The sequence below is a fragment of the Archocentrus centrarchus genome, chromosome 15, assembly GCF_007364275.1.
Source record: "Archocentrus centrarchus isolate MPI-CPG fArcCen1 chromosome 15, fArcCen1, whole genome shotgun sequence".
NCBI classification, from domain to species: domain Eukaryota; kingdom Metazoa; phylum Chordata; class Actinopteri; order Cichliformes; family Cichlidae; genus Archocentrus; species Archocentrus centrarchus.
In genome coordinates, this window is record NC_044360.1 from 19,610,040 (window position 1) to 19,629,307 (window position 19,268).

At 39.9% G+C, this 19,268-nt stretch overlaps 2 protein-coding genes across 4 annotated transcripts in view; one reads left to right on the forward strand and one right to left on the reverse strand.

Annotated features, from left to right (window-relative positions):
- The first annotated feature begins 199 nt into the window (after positions 1-199).
- Positions 200-13,990, forward strand: phf3 (PHD finger protein 3). Of its 3 annotated transcripts, none has more exons than XM_030747698.1 (16): positions 200-351; positions 1,389-1,639; positions 2,176-2,292; positions 2,802-4,119; positions 4,274-4,550; positions 4,955-5,006; positions 7,376-7,496; positions 7,617-7,773; positions 7,864-7,980; positions 8,186-8,308; positions 8,593-8,737; positions 8,868-9,054; positions 9,136-9,283; positions 9,744-9,833; positions 10,148-10,343; positions 10,429-13,990. In XM_030747698.1, exons 2-16 carry the CDS (start codon positions 1,405-1,407, stop codon positions 12,207-12,209), a joined length of 5,064 nt encoding a protein of 1,687 aa, XP_030603558.1. In that variant the 5' UTR covers positions 200-351; positions 1,389-1,404; the 3' UTR covers positions 12,210-13,990. The 3 variants fall into 3 exon arrangements, with proteins under 3 accessions (XP_030603558.1, XP_030603561.1, XP_030603560.1); XM_030747700.1 differs by having other exon boundaries at positions 230-351; positions 1,393-1,639; XM_030747701.1 differs by lacking the exon at positions 1,389-1,639 and having other exon boundaries at positions 217-351.
- A 208-nt stretch (positions 13,991-14,198) lies between these two features.
- The window catches only part of eys (eyes shut homolog), a 163,820-nt gene continuing 158,750 nt past the window's right edge, over positions 14,199-19,268 (reverse strand). The window contains exons 47-50 of the mRNA XM_030747697.1: positions 17,989-18,154; positions 17,567-17,739; positions 17,278-17,439; positions 14,199-15,498 (exon numbers count right to left, since the gene is read on the reverse strand). Coding sequence (XP_030603557.1) covers positions 14,306-15,498; positions 17,278-17,439; positions 17,567-17,739; positions 17,989-18,154 — 1,694 coding nt within the window. The 3' untranslated portion in view covers positions 14,199-14,305. The remainder of the gene's footprint in view (positions 15,499-17,277; positions 17,440-17,566; positions 17,740-17,988; positions 18,155-19,268) is intronic.

Below are 19,268 nucleotides of genomic sequence, written 5' to 3' on the forward strand. Positions count from 1 at the left end.
AAACCGGGCTGTTAAATATTCAACTTTCTTTAGCGATGTTTTCTCACAGCCTCTTCAGGTTATCGTTTTCTACAAGCCAATGCGTTTGATAAAAAACAGCTTGCTCTTCATGAAAACGAACCACCCTGACAAAGACAAAGCAGACACAACAAAAACAACAGCATCCAGATGCGCTCTTTACTATCGCCTGCTAAGCTACCTGTAAACAGAAGCCACGTGACAAAGCAGCGCTGCCTGTCAGGGACTTTGCAGCATCGGGGCGAATGACGGCTGAGTTGGAGGAAGTTACTGGGAGCTGCTGTGCTAGTATGTAACCGTACATGAGTTGCCAACAGCATCGCAATAACAGAGGTGGGAGTGCTACAAATATATATATGTAAAAATAACTACTTGTAAATATTTGAGCTGCAAGCGTTGGAACAGATGCATGTGGGGGACATCAAGTAACGTCCGCAAGGAGCACTCAACTAGGCTACAAACAAACTTGGTAGCTAAGGCCTGTGGTGAAGCCACCTAGCTTAGCTCGCCGTCGTCTATCTTTAGCGTCGAGCTGTCTGACCATATGTTTGCAAATTTTGTTTGGCGCTTGTGAAATTTTCGGGCACGGGTGTTTATTGATGCAAATGCTACTTGTAGGAGTGAATGAGTTTAAAACAGTGAGTTAGCTTGGGTGGTAACTTCCTCCACAAGTTACCGTTAGCTTGCTAACCTACGCGATTGTCGTAAGCTGACCTAAACGTTAGCATCTTAACTAGCAAACAACTCATTGGTAAAAGCTGGCGTCAGAAACGCCGTGTTACTCGCGGATATTAAGATATTTTTTAGGCTGAAGTCAAATAAATGCGTCCAGAGACGCACTTCAGTTTGCGAACATTTATCTAGCATTTTTGGTTTGCACACTGATTGTGGCCTGCTGCAGGCTGTGAAGTCGTAACGGTGCTTGATGTAAAAATATGAGCATTTACCACTACTCTGCAAGTCGTTGGCTGTAGACGTGCTTTCCCTGCATTTATATTACCCACCCTTTTTAACTCTCTGAAAGTGCACAAAAACAAAATTAACTGTGGCTAAGATACGTTGGGTTCACGCATTAGAACTGCAGAGTAGCTGAATGAGGCTTCCCATATATGTATATGGAGGTTTAAGGTACATGTGCACTGATGGTAAAGTCAGCTCGCTGTATCTTTGTTTTTCGCTGTCCTTCGAAATCAGGGAATATTTTGTCCTCACTGGTATGCCTAGGTTGGCCTTCATTTTCTCCCATAACTAAATGCACTTTGTGGTGCAGGGAGAGATGATAAGACGTTGCTGTCTTGAAAAAAAAACGTATATTAAAAGTTTATCTTGTCTGCTATTCCTGCATCTTTTCTGTGTTGTTTTTGGTGCAGGAAGGCAGCAGCATTCATGGATATTGTGGACACCTTTAACCATTTAATACCCAGTGACCAGTTGGATGACTCCCTGGTAATAGGTCAGAATTTGGAGTGTGAAGCCAGTAATGAGCTTGGGACAGGACACAGACTGGAAGATTCACTGAAGAACATGCTCAGTGACAAAGATCCCATGTTTGGATGTGCAAGCACTCAGTTCAGTCTGCTGGACAATGAAGACCCTGCTTTTCAGATTGCTGGCTCCACAAGTATGTCTGAAGGCAAAAAAAAGTGGCCCAAATGCCTCAGTGTAGATTCAAACTTTGAGTGAAAGTTAATTAACACATGCAATGTGCGCCGCCTGGAAAAAAGTCATCCACAGTTTACTCAAAAAGCTGATGGTGGAAGTTATAATTCTTAAACTGTTAATATGTATCTATTTCTTCGCCTCCAGAGCACTATATCTGTGCTGGTTTTGCTCAGTTAGACTTTAGGCGGTTCAAAAGACAAACATTGTCGAGGGTCATCTTGTATTGATTGAGATAAGCCGGCAAAACTGTCACTGTGCCTTTTTTAGTCAGCATGTAAATGTCTCAATTAATGTATCTGAAGTTAAATTAGAGTAGTGTTTGAATAATGATTGAAAAAAGAACAAGTCTATTTATTTAAAAAAAAAAAAATAAAATGATGCAGGGTTACTGTAAATGTACAAATGTCAGACTGCCGTTTAATTTGGACTACTGTTTAAATTCCTTTAAAATTGTGTCATTTGAGGAAACTACATTTATTTCTTTTTCTTTTGCAGGTCTCGATAGTGGTTCAGCATCCACAGGCCTCACTAGTGAACTGACCGCTGTAGAGACCGAACACGTTAAGCAACCTAATGTCAGGCAGAAGAAACGTTCACGCAGTTTAGAGAACGGTAAGGGGTGCTCATTTATCTTCTTCCTCTTTCCACTCTGTAATATTTTTAGGGATGTGCACGACTAGTCAACTAAATATTTAAACATTGCTGCTCTTGTTAGCTGGTTAAATTTATTTTTTTTTTTGTTTGTTTTGTTATTCTATAGTGGCAGTTACTGGTTCACAGATTATTACAACACCACCTGCCAGTACCCGGGCTGCAGCCCTGACTGTTGCGCCCATCTCTCTCTGTGTATCTGTGTCTCAATGGAAGTTGTAAATAAGCAAGGGGCAAAGTAAACAGCCATGCTAACCAGCGCTGTCCTGCACTACTTTGATATAGGGGGGAAAAAAAAGAGCAGCAGTGTGTTTGATTAGTTAGAATATAACCAAGCAACCTAAGTTTTCTGTCTTTTTTTCCTTTAGTTTAAAAGACTAACAAACTAGTTGCCAGAAACATCCATAGATATTTAAAAATAAAATTATATTACAAATTGTTTAGCATTTTGCTTTTGTTTGTTTAAACAGAACTTAGTGGTGGCCAGCAGCCTAATACGCCCACCAACACCATGACCCGAGGACGGCCAGCAAGGAAACCAGCTAACAGGCTACGCAAGTCATTTCTTATTGAGAAGGGAGTCACAGGCACTCAACTAAAAAGAGAATTAAGTCTTGGAGGCCGTGTTAACATTAATGATCTTGACAGTGGACACTGGCTGAATCCTACAGTTGTATTGAGACGACTGACTGTCACAATTGGAGGTTTCAGGATTGAGTTGCTACCAGGACCCTCGTACACACAGAATGTTGATACAAACCAGTCTGCATGCTTTGATGATGGTTTTTCTTACGGTGGCGAAGTTGGTTTCACAGTTTTACCAGATGATACAGTCAATGTACAGAATCCCACAGCAGAGAATGTGGAAGAGACGGATGGAAATCAGAAGAGCCCAGCTGATGAGGCAACTCTTGGGCTGGGCCCATATGTAAATCCAAATGATGTACAGACCACAAATGGGACATTAATTACAGGCACAGAAGAGACAAAACTCAATAATCAGAGCCTTCCAGAAAAGCAGAAGCCAGTCAGTAAAGGAAGTGATGGTATCAAACAGCCACAGAGCAAAGAGAATGACACAGCTACTGCTAGTAATAAGACAGATGCTAAGGAAAAGCAACAGAATGTGTCCAAACCAATGCCCAAGTCTAAACAAGGACCCTCATCGTTAAAGAATAAGGACCCGGTTTCATGTAAAACAAGCAGTGCAATTAAGGATCATAAAGTTACCCAAAATATGCCTTCCAAAGTCACCCCAAGAGGAGAGCTGCACAAAACTAAACCTGGAAAGGAAAAGCAAGATGTTGCACCTTTGAAAAGGCCTGCAGAAAACATTCAAAGTGAGCATGCTATTAAAGTACAGAAGATACAGGGCACAGGAGACACTAAAGTGAAGCCAAAATTACCAAGTTCTCCTACCTCTGTGGGGAAGAAATTCCTGTCATCTGGCAGCCGTGCTGATGATCAGCAGGGACCAGCCAAATGTAGTACACCTCACAACAGCTCCAAAAGTGAGACTCCTCCCCTGCACAGTCCTCTAGGAAATTCTTTAAAAACACCTGAAGAAGGAGGGCACGAAAAGTCAAAACTGAAAAAGCTAGAAAAGATTCTTCAGAGACAAAAAAGTAAAAATGCAAGAAGCGTCTCTGTAGAAGAGCCGCAGCTGTTCATTCCAGATAACGCGCCCGTCGTGAAGAAGGAAACTGTGGATGAGCAAGTTACTAATAGCGAGACCGTATGGGATGGAAACAACTGTTGTGGTCTATGCAAAAAGCACCACAATAACATGTAAGTGTTGCTCCTCAACTTAAAGATAATATAAAGTTTAATCACTGAGCTGGTGTTTGACTAAAAGGCAAAAGAATTAAAAATCACTATGCTCAGCTGCAAACACGCCTTTAATAATCATACTTTTTTTTTTCTTTTCTTTTTTTCTTTTCAGGTTTATGGTAGGCTGTGGTCGCTGTGATGACTGGTTCCACGGTGATTGTGTTGGTCTTGACCTGTCAAAAGTGCGTGAAATGGAGGAGGAGGACCAAATGTACGTGTGCCTGAAGTGCTGTGAGGAAGAAACCAAGAAGGTGGGGCCTGAGCCAGTGAGTGCACCCAAACCAGAAGCTCCAGCAAAGAGTGAGATACCCGACCAGAGGCTGCCTCCTAAACCTCGTCCAGGGCCCTCCCATGCCCTCACATCGGGAGGAGTCAGACCAGTAAGAAAGGTAAGCAGTATCTCGAAGTTCTTATAATAGAAAATGTGTTTTTGAGTATGCATCCAATGGATTTAAATCGTTCATATACAGCAAATATTTTGTCTTTCCCAGCTAATTCATCCACAGATATTAATAATAGCCAGTGTTACCACTATGCAATGGTTTGTTGTCTCTTTGCTTTAACTTTTCCAGCACAAGAGGTGTGCACATGGGTGTGTGATCAACATAGTGCAGCTGCCAAATTTTAATGTTGTTTCTCATGTCAAAAAACTCACATTTTTGTTTTTACTTTTGGCCATGGGGTAATGTGATGTGTGTTTTGTTTTCATGTTTTTCAAAAGTTCTTTTTTAGTGTCATGATATGTACAATTCCTATAATGGCTAATCTGCATTTTGCACTTCTATGCTAAAAGGATGCGGAGAGAAGGCAGTCCACAAATGTCCGAGAAGCAGCTCATAAAACAGGTAATCTTTTTCACCAGCTTTCACTGAGTGTGCAGATAAAATTAATTTAAGACCTTCACAGCACATGAAAACAGTATATTAATGACAGTCCTTTGCAGTCTCATTTAAACGCGAAATAGCTTAAAATTGTATCGCCTTTAATAGTTACAGCATTACTTCTGTTTTGAACACCATGCTCATTAGTTTGCTGTATTAAACATGGAGATCCCTGCAGTAGGAACATAATGCATCATAAGTCAGTGAACTTTTGAATACAAAAATGCTTAACTTTAAAAAAAAAAAAAAAAGCTTCATATACATACTTTCCACACACACACACACATATAAATATTTAAATATGGGGTGGGACTCGATTAAAAAAATTAATCTAATTAATTAGGAGCTTTGTAATTAATTAATCGCATTTTAATCGCATTTAAATATTTAACATAATAAATATTAATTTAAGTTTAGTTGATGAATGAATCAATATACATAAGCTTAAACTTCAAAATTTTGTTTATTTTCCCACCAGTCTACTACACAGACTGACGAAGGGTGGAAGTGCTCCTGTGATAAGCAAACACCTGAAATTAAAGTTAAGCATCATAACTGGATAGTTTTATTCAACATTAATGTCTCACTTAATATAGTTGGAAATTAATCATTCTCTCAGCTGTATTCCTTGATGTTGAAATGTGTTATGCTTATTTTAACAGCTTATTTTGAATTAAAGACTTAAAATTAAACCACAAAAAGGAGAAAAAGTTCGTTCTCCGTTTAACCAGCTGCTTTTCCACAGCTGTGCTTCGCACTCACGGTTGCTAGGCGACATGAGCTAAGCAGAGGTGAGGGCAGGCGATGCTGATATGAAGGCTAGCCGATAACTTCTGGCCTTTGTGGTCTTCGTGGGCTGCAAAGGACGTGGGCCGGGTCCTTTGAACGATGCAGCTGCTGAATTATTTACATCGTGCATCGATATAATCTGTATGCCTGGAACTTGTGCACTGAGAAACGTTCCGGTGCAAAGTGCGATTAAAATGCGTTAAAATTTTTAATTCGTTAATTTCCCCGTAATTAATTAATCGAAATTAACGCGTTAAAGTCCCAGCCCTAATATATATATATATAAAAATCTGTGTGTGTTTTTATTGTCAATTTCAAGGTGTCAAAATATTTTTATTTTTAGATAAAAACTTCTTTAAATTGTTATGCTGCTAGTTCAGATGAAACTTGTGAAAATGAGTTATATCCACAGAGTCACAGAAAGCATATGAACTTTACAAACTGTCAGGAACCACATGTGCTTGACTTTTATAATTGCCCATATGTTGGTGACAGGTGAGAGCGGAGTGTGTTTTGGTCGTAGCATGTTGCCCATTTAAAAATGTAACTTATACATTTATCATAAGCTCACAAGTTGTTGATATGAAACACCTCAATTCATTTCACAGTTTAATTATAAAACATGACTGAGTGAGGATGACAGTAAGTGGTAAGTATTATTTTCTGAGTAGAACAATTGTAGAGCAGCTTTTAACCAATCAGATCTCCCCGACTTTTAATGAGGGAGGAGATATATTTGCAAACCGATGAGCAAGAAGCAGCACCCTCCGGGGCTGTTAAACTGCAGCTCTTCTAGTGACCACTTGAGGCTGGCTCCAAAAGCAAGTCGGTACCCATAGACTTCCTTGTTAAAATGCCCAGTTTTACGGTGCCTGCAACAAAAATATAGCAGCTTGTTAATGCCACTGGTATTAGCTGTCCAACAGTTTGACATGAACACATTGATTCAATACCTTTTATGCAGTTATCATTGAGTAGAAGGCATTCAAAGCTGAAGAACCTGATGCCAATTTGTTCACATTTGCTATACACAGGTAGATCACTGATGTTGTCACTATTCAGTTTTGAGTGTGCATGTTATTTGGGCCATCTGCTTCTGGGTAACAAGGAAATAAATAATGTCCTTCACATAGATTTGTGATCGGCAAAGCTAACTCAAAATTTTGATGGATGGCAAAAAAAATGTGTTTTTCCGTGGCTTAAACAAACCTCCGTACAAAACACACAAGACTCAAATGGATTGTCAGAATGTAAATAGCTTTCTGCTTGCTTCCGTATTGTGATGAAACATGGTATGGTTCAGTGCTCATTTTCATTCTTTCCTGAGACCATTTGGCATCTGTGTGGGGGCTTGCTTACGGTCATCAACGGCTACATCCACAATTTGCATTTTTTTTTAAGTACAGTAGAAAAATGGCTAATCTTGAAAACATTTTTTTTCTTGCCTGACTTGGTACACTTTTATGCCATTTTGGTAAGCAATGTCTGTGTTGAATAAATACTTTCCCTACTCACTCGGTGGATTTTGCCACTTGTATTCACAGGTGTCTCAACAAAACAAGAGTCAAAGCTTAAGACTCCGTCCTTGGCTTCAAAGAAACCTGTGTCTGTGGAGGCAATCAGGAGAAGTGTGCGTGATTCTCTCAAAGAAATCCTCATACAGAGGTCAGTCTTCCATATGAAAATTGTGTGTCCAAAACTATACAATGCAGTTTTATTTTATTTGTTATTTTAAATCGGGGCTTGTTATAATTGCACATGTGCACCATACTGTCTGCATTTCAGATTGAAGGACTCTGATTTGAACATCTCAGTGGAGAGGGCTTCTGAACTTGCAAAGAAGATAGAGAGAGAACTTTTTCACTTGTATAAAGACACTGACAACAAGTACAAGAACAAATATAGAAGCTTAATGTTTAACCTCAAAGATACTAAAAATAATGTAAGTACCATTTTATATCAGTAATGATCCAAATGTAATTTTTTAACATAAGCATAGTTCCAATTGCTTTGTCTTTATTGATCTTTTTAGATTCTTTTTAAGAGGGTTCTCAAAGGTGAAATTTCTCCTGCTAACCTGATTCGAATGAGTCCTGAGGAGCTGGCCTCAAAAGAATTGGCTGCTTGGCGACAAAGAGAGAACCGACATGTTAGTAATATTTATCTTTTTTCCAATATTATTGCATAAATTCACCAAACAAATCACAATAGCACACAGTTGTAGTGTCTGTATTATTAATGAAATAGTTTAACAGTTTGTTCTTTTATCAATGTATTTTTAAAGATGTTTGGATTTCAGAATACAGAACTTAGTAGCCTTTGAAAAAGTAATTAATTAATTCTCTGCTTTACAGACTATTGAGATGATTGAAAAAGAGCAAAGGGAGGCAGAGAGACGACCAATTACTAAGATCACGCACAAAGGTGAAATTGAAATTGAAAGCCAAGAACCAGTGAAAGCACCGGAGCCTGCAGAGGTGAGGGCATTATTGTGCTGTTTACTCTTTACTTGTATAGCAGGTAAAATGTGAGGGGATGTGTATCCTTATGTTATTTACATTGCTACATCTACTCTCATCAGCTCTGCTCATCTGATTACTTTATAAAATGTAGTGCATACATAACTTACTTTGTGCCTGACTGCTCCTGCAGTTCTCCTCCCATGTAATCCATTTGAGCTAGATATTTCCAAAGATTGCTTCTGTTTACATGCAAAAGACTAAATTACATGTGTACTTAAACTTATTTCTCATTTTTTCAGATTGAACCACCTCCCAGAGTGGCTGAGGTCTCAGCAGAACCTCCAAAAACTCCAGAGAAGAAGGAAGAGACTGCTAACACAGTTAAAGACACTACCAGCCAACACAAGTCTCATTTATTCGATCTACATTGTAAAATTTGCACAGGTACATGCTGACATGACAAAAAGCTAAAAAAAAACAAAAAACAACTGGTCTTAGAGATTAAGCTGCTTTTTCAATAAAACATTGTTCTCAGTATTGTCACTATTGACCTGTGGCATTATATTTTCTCAAGGTCGAATGGCACCCCCTGTTGAGGAGGCACCAACCAAAGTGGTTAAAGTTGCAACTACTGTGGTTAGGAGGCAGTCCACCAAAACAGAGGAGACCAAGAGCACCACGCCGCCTGCAATCGACGATGACCTGCACCTCACTGTCTTAGAGGAGAGCTTCCGAAATGCTCAGACAGGCTATGAAGGAAGGTAAGCAGTTGTTTTAGACACTTTGTGCTGATCTGTGTAACATGTTTTTTTTGCTGTTACGTCATTCATTCTTTATCACAGGCCAGATCATGCAACTGGAAGAGATGAAGAAGCTGCTTTCCTTTCCAACCTTAAGTCTCTGTGGCGAGGATTCATTCATATGCACTCTGTGGCAAAGCTTGTGACAAAAGCTTTTCCTGTCTCAGGTGTTTTGGACAACTTGACTGAGGTAAAGTGGACACATAAGAGCCTACTTGGGTTTTAAATAAACCCAAGAAACCTATTTCATGACAATTAGTGTAATGAAATAGAATGAATGAACAGTGCTTCTCAACAGGGGGAAATTAGGATGAGAGACATCAGTATTCTTTGACATAGTTGTTTAAGCAAAAGCCAGGCAAGAGCCAACTCTGAAGGATTGCTTTTAGCACAGATACAGGGCCAAAACACCAATCAGACATGAGTATTTTTGTACCAACAATTAAAAAAAATATATTCAAAATTAGGCTGACACTTATTGCACAGTTTACTAGGAAACAGGAAATAAAGACCACAGTCCAGCTGGAAGAATTAGAATTGCAACAATACTCCCACATAACTACAGATTGGAGTGATCAAATGCTGCCAACTGCTTTGTTTTTCTAACACTCCATAAGGTTTGCTCTCTTCTTTTTATTTTCTTCCAATAGGACCTTCCAGATAGCATTCAGGTTGGTGGGAGGATAAGTCCTCAGACAGTGTGGGACTACTTGGAAAAGATTCGGGCAACTGGAACAAAAGTAAGTTTGGATTTGATTTCCCACAGTTATTACGGGTAGACAGGAATAAAATGGCTATAACTATTCCAATATAGAGTAATTCAGACAGAATACCACACTGTAAAATTTCAGATTTTTAACATCACTTGATGGATTATAGAGCAGCTTTGTTCATGAGTTACATGTTTCCTGATGCTGTAGTTGCAACATTAACAAGTTTGGTTGGTGCCTCCTCAACAGGGGGGTGCCATTCAACCTTGAGAAAATATGACACCACAAGTCAATAGCGACAATACTGAGAACAATTTTTTTGTTTTGTTTTGTTCTTTTTAAAGGAAGTGTGCCTGATTCGCTTCTCCCCTGAGACCGAAGAAGATGAGATCTCCTATACTCTTTTGTATGCTTACTTCAGTAGTCGTAGGCGTTTTGGGGTGGTGTCCAATAACTTGAAACAAGTGAAGGACATGTACCTCATTCCTTTAGGTGCCACAGAAAAGGTTCCACATCAGCTTGTTCCCTTTGATGGGCCAGGTAACCTGAACACCAGATATTTTTCTCTCATTAAATTTAACAAACTTTTTTTTTAACATTTATACCTTATCTTTTAATTTCACAGGTTTAGAAAACAACCGTGGAAACCTCCTCCTTGGACTTATTATCCGCCAGAGACCGAAAAGGGATTTTCTTACTGTGGATGTGAACGAACCTGCGAGGATTATTCCTGAAATAAAGCCCACACCCATTTCCACAAAAGAAACCAGGGCAAAAGAGGAGGATGAGAAATTTTTCCTCTCTTCCTTGACTAATGCGCTACAAAAGGAGAAGGACAAATCACTTAACACTACTGAAGATGTTGATGAACCTGCTGCACAGTCTCTTGAAGAAACATCTGTACCAGAGGAGACCAACAGTCAGGAGCCCCAGAAACCTCTTCGCTTTCTTCCAGGTGTGCTAGTAGGCTGGGGTGGAGAATTACCACCTCTGCCTGATGTTGGGGGTAAACCCTCAATTACAACACAGGACTCCCAGAAGACCCAGGCTGCTCCAAAAACAGAGGCATCAGTTGGAAATTCAAAAAATCCAACAGCTGCTGCCCCACGAGAGCGCTTTGTCATCAAGAAGAAAGAACCTAAACCTGCTAAAGCTGCACCGGAGGTATGTAGCCCATCTGATACATCAGCTGCTACCAACTCATTGGGAAAGGAAGCTGCAGCAGGGAGCCACAGTACATCAGTCTCACTGAAAGATAAGCCTCCAGATGTATCGACTGAAGACTTCCTGGCAAGTCTGGCAGCAGCTCCAAGCGAGACTGAAACTAGGAGTGCTGCGTCGACAAACAAAGGCGATGCTGGCCTTTTGTCTGAAACTGAAAAAGAAACAACTGAAGGGAATTCGTTGTCACAGTCAAAATCCCTGTCTGCTGCAGATCACGCAAATTGCTCAAAACCTCCTTTAAGTGGAATATTGAAAAAATCTTCAGCATATTCCTCTGTGAATGAAGATAAAACAATGGTGCCACAAAAGGATAAAGCCAACCTCCCAGATCTTTCAAGTCCTAAACCTGTTCCTGTGTTGAGCAGCACTAGGAATGATCTAATTGTTCCATTTCACCAAGGATATTTACAGCTTTCTCAGGCCAAGCACAGAGCTGAAGAACAAAGTCAAACTGTTCAGTCAGTTCCTTGTAAAAAAAATGATCCTGGCATAGCACAGTCTGGTGCTGTAGTAACTCAGACAGTAAATCCTCCTATAGTCCAAGTAACTGAAGCAGTGTGCCACACAGGAACCTTTCAGCCCCAGTGTGACACAGCAATGGCACCAGCTCTCCCAGTAAACAGCACAATACCTTCCCTTTTGCAGCAACAGCAGCCTCAGGGATCTGGCAGCTATGATTCTCCAGCTGCCCCTCCTCCTAATACTTTATCCAGCCCTAACATCCAGAATCAGAATCATAGCATGCAGTGGGCTCAGGATAGCACTTCACAGACTCTTCCTGGACTGCAGTCACAGTACCCTGAGAGTTGCTCTGATCCATCTGCCCAACCCTCATCCCTGGACAAAGACTACAAGCGTCTAGAGGAGCGATACAATGACCCGTGGGAGAGGCCGCGAAACACAGAAGACAGAGACCACGGGAGGCACGGCTACCACAGGGACTCCCATCATAGTAAAAAAAGCAGACACTATGAGCGGGAGAAAAAACACGATCGCAGCCATGACGACAAGTACAGGGAGAGGAGTAGGCACCATGGACACACAGATGACCGCTATGGCGAGAAGAGGAAAGAAAGGCACCACAGCGATGACTACAGTAGCCGTCACAAGGACAGACACAGACACAGACGGGACTCTGATTATGAGAATGGACGGAGAAGTTCAAAAGACAGTTACTCCTAATTATGTCTGAAGCATGTTTGGGGCTCTCAGAAGGACTGCTCATCTGTTGTTGGTCACACTGATGGTACAGACCACTTTGGTGGCTGCTGGTGGAGTTGTTTTATACACCAGTCTGCATCTGTATGCCATGTCTTTCACAGAAGTTCCATTTTATGTTATTCAGCATACAAGCCAAAATAAGATAATTTCAGCGGGATTATATTATGGATCAGTTTTGTTCAGATCAATATTGGAACTTTTTAACTTTTAAACTTTTTATTGTATATGTGTCATTCACATTGAGCTGCTGTACTGATTGTTTTTGGTCTCAAGTTAACATAACACACATGTGGACCATTTGGATAATTTAAGAAGAGTTCATTTGGCTGAATGTTACAAAGTATTTAACAGAGGGCAGCAGCTTTTTTTTTTTTTTTTTTTATTATTATATATAAACATTTCTTTTAAATTGCTTAAATATTTTATAAACTTGCTTTCTATTGAGGAAGTATGTACATGTTAGCTTGTAATATACATTAGAGATGAATTGTGCCTTTGCACTGTGTTATTGTACAGTTCGTAATACATCCTTTTTTTATTGTTGATTATTAAAACAAATTCTTTGTCTAAAAATGTATTAACACCAGCTAGATGCTTATGTTACCTTTTACCTTTGTTTTGGAAAATGTCATTTGTAAATCAGAAAAGTCAGCCAAGGAATCGGAAACAGGGAATTTAATTTGTCCTTTAACACTGGAATAGCAACTGACTCTGGGCTTTAAATGTATGTTTAGTACATTTCATCAAACTGAGTTAAGTACAGTAGTAAACTGAGCAGTACAGAGTTGAAGAAATGAGTGTTCTAAACCTACAGTCGTGATAGTTTTTTTTTTCCCCACAGGACTATGCAGTTCTGTGAAAAACTAAGTACACCCCATGATTCAATAGCGTGTAGAACCACCATTAGCAGCAGTAACTTCAAGTAATTGCTTTTTGTATGATTTTATCAGTCTCTAACATAGTTGGGGAGGAATTCTGGACCACTTGTCTTTACAACAGTGCTTTATTTCATTGAGGTTTGCAGGCATTTATTTATGCACAGCGCTCTTAAGGTCCCACTTCAAAATTTCAGTCAGATTGAGGTCTGAACTTTGGGCTATGCAGCACCTTGATTACTTTCTTTTTTGTACTGTTGTAGATTTGCTGATGTGCTTGGGATCATTGTCCCATTGCATGACCCAGTTTCAGACAAGCTTTAGGTGTCAGACAGATGACCTCACATTTGACTAGATTACTTTGGTATACAGAGGAGTTCATTGTTGGCTCAATGACTAGAAGATGCTCCAGATGCCTGAGGCTGCAAAAAAGCCCAAAAAAGCCCTTCACCACCACGCTTGACAGTTGGGGTGTTTCTGCTGATATGTTATTTGGTTTTCGCCAAATGTGCTGTGCATTATGTCCAAACATCTCCACTTGTCTCGTCTGTCTAAAGGACATTGTTCCAGAAGTCTTGTAGTTTGTTCAGATTCAACTTTGCAAACATAGGCTGTGCTGCCATGTTCTTTTTAGAGAGAAGAGGCTTTCTCCTGGCAAACCTTCTAAACAAGCCACACTTGTTCAGTCTTTTTCTAATTACATTGTCATTAACTTTAACATTTAGCGTCCTAACTGAGACCTGTAGAATTTGAGATGTAGCTCTAGAGGTTTTTTTTTTTTTTTTTTTTGCAGTTTCTCTGAGCATTTCATGGTCTGACCTTGGGGTGAATTTGCTGGGGTTTCCACTCCTGGGAAGATTGTATCAACACACATCTAAATGCTCCAGACCAGCAAACTGCGAAAACCTCTGCTTTTATAGAGGAGGTCACACTTGCTGATAATCAGTGATTCACATGCTTTTGATTAGCAGCACCTGGTTGCCAGTTATCCTCTTGATTTCTATGGAGGCAGTAAGGGTGCACTTAGTTTTTCCACATGACTGTAAATACGTACACACTATAAAACACAAATGTACTTAGAGGCTAGTTTGTAGTAGGACATGCTAAAACACAACCAATGTCAAAACTTTGTCAAAAGGTAAATTTTCTGCTGTTGTAAGGCCAGAACTTGCAGTTTTACTATTATTTATTGCCATCATAGATATTAAAACCTTCACTTTTTTTAAGAAACAGCCCTTGCTTTGTATCTCCAAACAAAAAAACATTTCTGAGATTTCCTGCAAAGCCATTTGAAAACAACCCCAAGGTCACAATTGATATGTTTCTGTACAATTCAAACCCTCCGAAGTAAAACTGCCCCCCATAGTTTAAGGCTATGTATCGCTCAAATGGATCTACATTTTCAAAAAGGATCTCCTGGCTGTTTAGTAAAACCTGAATAACTGTGCCGTTTAGAGATATGGAGACATCATGCCATTTGTTACAGCAGAGAGTGAGATTTCTGAAAATCAATGGGAGGGAAAGTCTTTCTCCAAGATTGACTGCTATTTTAAGATGCTCCCCCTCGAGTCCAACTGCAAGATAGTCATCATCTTCATGTTCAGCCTTTCCCATCCACATGATCAGACTGTCACTGGAGACTGTGAGAAAGCTGAAAGAAACCTGTGTGTATTTTAAATTTCTAGTGTTGTATTTAGAGTCCCAGTATTTAACAAAAGAGTTTCCAACAAACTTCAGAGTGCCTGTGGATATTTCGGTGTCACAGTACCTCCCTCCCCATCCTAAGGGGCAAATGCAGTGGTACGAGGTGACACTAGATGCAGCGCATAAGGAACCATGTTGGCAGAGGTTGTTTACACAGCTTACAGACTGGTTACACACAGAGCCAGTCCATAATGGTGGGCATATACAAGTGAATGAGTCACTACTTGTTGCCCTGCAGTGACCTCCATTTTGGCACACCTTGTACCCACAGGCTGTCCCATCCCAGTCCCCTATGTTGGCTCCACTTAAAGCTCCCCTCTCTGTTAACTCAAACTCTCGGTCATTGAGTTTAAGTTCTCGCAGGCCACCAGTGAAGCTCACTGGAGCCCCTTCAGTAGCATCCGTAGAGACGAAGCTCAGAGTGGACACGCCTCCGACAAAGATGTCAGTAGCAACATCAAGTGTGGTCATGCCGTCGGTCATATTTTCTCTAACCACCTTGTTATCCAGACTGAGGAAGCCTTGGTTGCCAGTTCGGCCAGCCTTCACTGTGTGCCAGGTCCTGCTGCTTAAGTCCACTTGTTCAGAAGATTGCAGGATGTGGGTGCCGTCCCCAAGATTGTATCGCAGCTGGACAAACCTGGATGCCAATGAGAGGCAGAAGAAGTCTCCTGTGGGGGGAAAAAAATGAGCAAGTTCTTTAAAAAGGGTTACATCTAGTTTTACTGTGATGAGGATTAATATTACATGTTCACAGTAATTTAATCAAGAGCATTATTGTTGATTTTTCAAACTAAACCTTAGACACATACAGGCAGGTCCATAAGTTATTGAACAATGACTACACATAGTGCCCTTTTTTCAGAGGCTCAAAAGTAATCAGACAATGACTAGTAAGTGGTTACATGTCCAGAAGAGACATGTGACTAAGCAAAAAAATGATCTGGGGTTGGTTCCAAACTTTATTTGGTAGGTTTTCATTGGAAATGAATAGGAGATCCAAACAGATGTTGATGCAAGTGAAGGAGGCCATCATTTGGCTTGAAAAAATAAACCTATCAGAGAGACAGCAAAAACTTGCAGAGTGGCCGAATCACCAATCTGCTGCTTTCTTAGAAGACGCTGGCTCAGCAACACCAAAAGGCTTGGAAGACCACAGAGGACAAAGTGGATGATGACAGAATTATTTCCATGGTTATAAAAAATAACATCACAACATCTAACCAAATTGAGAACATGCTTGTGGAGGTAGGGGTATCATTGTCAAGGTCTGCAATCAAGAAACCTCTCCATGAATGGACATACAGAGAATTTACGACAAGGTGCAAACCACTGATTACATTTTGATTAGACTTTGCCAGAAAACATCTACAAGAGCCTGCACAGTTCTTAAAAAAAAAGATGAAACCAAGATTAACTTGTATCAGAATGATGGGAAGATAAACCCATGGAGAGGAAAAGGAACAGCTCGTGATTCAAAGCATACCACATTATGTGTTAAACATGGTGGAGGCAATGTTAACTCATGGGTATGTATAGCTGCCAATGGAATTGGGTCACTACTGTTTATTGATGATGTGACTGCTGATAGAAATGGCAGGATGAAATGAATTATCACAATCTGGATCCAAGAATTTTTAAAAGGATTCTTTACCATTGTGAGATATGGACAATATTCACACATTTGGTTCTAAACTTATGAGAATAAGTCAAAATCTCTAAAAAGAATTAGGGTGCAACATGACTATAATTTCTGTCATATAGAAAAGTTTGTTTGCGATTGAAGGAGGACTCCAGATTTAATGATCTAGAATGCTGAAATTTAATTATGCTAGAGTATAACAACATTGGGTAGTATCTACTGCAGGGTAGTATTGTCACATAGAAAATTTGGGGTGGGCGAGGTATGAGCTCTACTGAGTGCACTTTAATTTAAAATCTCCTGTGGTGGTGTACAGAGGCAACATTACAATAAAAATGGAAAAAATATACTATTTGTATGATAAGTTATAGTTACAATAATTAGAAAAAAACTATTCAGTTTCACTTTGTCCTAAGTTGGTACTGTTTTACCACTTTTTGTTATCAGTAATATGATGCTTCATTTTAACAAGTGCTCATGTTTTTAGGTGGCATCTAAGCAGAAAACTGATACTTTTATACAAAGTCAACAATAACGGCTCTTAAAGTATAAATTAAAAAATAATAATTCTTTGTCAACTTATTAACCAATGCACAAAATTAGACCATAAAATTGAGATTTAAATGATTTACTTTTTTGTCACGAACTAAGCAAACAGTATGTGTATTATGTGCTGTGGAGGCTGTACATAGAGAGGGAATAGTGATTTGGGTTATAACATGTCAGCAAATGGATAATCCTCACAGCAATCATACATAATATGTTGATAAAACAAAGCTACCCTAAATATGGAATGAACTGTCCTCACCGGCTCTGGCACTGAGATGCTGTGCGGTGTAGACGAGGATGCCATCAGGTGATAAAGGCTGGAACTGCACTTGCAAATCGGTCCTGTGTCGTATACTCGCAGGTGGGAATGACATCCACGAGGAGAGGTTAGCACTGAAGAATGGATCAGTGATGGTCACAGCTGAATGGGAATAACAATGTAGCAGTTAACTGATTTAATAGCAAAGATCTTATTTATTAATAATTATAATAATTAAAAAAAAAACATATACAGATACAGTTAGGGGTCACAGCTTCAGTGAGGCAACCTTTCTCACAGTAGAGTCCCGCTGCTCCCAGGGGGCACTGGCAGGTATATCCATTCGGCAGAGGGATGCAGGTGGAGCCGTGGGCGCATAAAGGAGGGGGGCTGTGCTCTGCATCACACACAGACACGGTCTCAGAACAGAGCGCTCCCTTCCATCCAAATGGGCACTGGCAACTGCAGACGGGCACAGTCAAACATTGTGTTAAAGCTTGTAAACACTGTCACTTCCTTCTGCAATATTCACACTGTGAAACTGATTCTCTGTGTCTTACTGATGCACAGTCATAACACATATGGAAATATACATAAAACTGAGTGTTGTTTACTGTATTCCGCTCATTGATAACACCTACATGCATTATTCACGATTCATTAGAAGTAATTAGAAAATGAACCCAAATAGAGTTTCATTACATCACTTACTACACAGACGCGCCAGAATCCACACATGTCCCATTGTTCTTGCACTTAACATGAACACAAGGGCTGACTCCACACTGACCGACACTGCGCCCAAAGGTTGCGGGCTGTCCCAGTGCTTGGAACTTTCTGTCTCTTCTTGTGCGAAACTGCACATCAAAAATGCACCCTTTGAAAAGAACAAACACATCGTGAGCTAACCTGCGTGCAAGTCATTTCATCTTCAGTCTCTTTCTCCAGTCTTTCTCTAATAGGAAATTATAAGATGAAACACAACATTCTCTACTGTCTTTGTATGGAGATCAAAGGTATGCATACTAAAATCTGGCCAACACAAAAGAAAACACCTCACAATGCGCGCACTGCTTGAAACGAGTTTCTTTGAAGGATGTTTATTTCATCATGTGTGAGTTTCACATTGGGAGACAGACTTGTATCCACTAAACTTTATTAGATCTTGACACTTAGATTTGATGGGGGGGGAAAAAGTCGCTGCAGCTTGTCTAGTTCACATCCAAGATGCCCAAGTTGGAACGACTTGAATTCAATTTTTTCCTCATGCCATCACGCCTCTTCCTCATCATATTTTGGTTTCATAATCCAATTTTATCAAGACAATATTTGTTTTGGCCTGCACCTGCACAGCACAAGGCCTTCTATAAATATAAGGCCTGAACACAACCCTCGTAGTCATCTGCACATGCAGACTCGCTTCTCTCTGCTGCATTAGTCACTGGCATAAACAGGATGCAGGGGAAATGTCATGCTCATTCATGAATATTCATGGCATGATGCTGTCTGCTTGGCAGACTCGAGTGATGGTTGTGGCGCTGCAAACACAGACCATCAAAAAGCGAAGAAGATTCATAAGGAAGATTAGGCAAGATAATTATTTTTGTTTCAGCTGTGAGCACACCGCATCTTGTAAAAGAACCTAGAAAGCTGAAGTCTGAAGTCGAGCGAGTGTTCCTGTGTGTGCTCCCAATTTCTTTTTTTCTTTTTTTCTTTTCTTTCTTTTTTTTGTTGCAGGAAACATTTTATGTACAAAACTGGAAAATTATTCTAAAATTACATTTTCAATGTCCTTGATCTTTAAAAATTCACAAATTAATGTAATTAACCTCAAAATCTTTTAGCAAGACATGGGGTATGATGAAAACAATTTCTTCATCAAAGCAGTATTAAATAAGTTTTGAAACATCAGGGTTGATAAACAGCCCCATTTTGGTGTATTTGATCAACAGCTTCAATTGACAACCTGATTTTTTTAAATTTTATTTTTA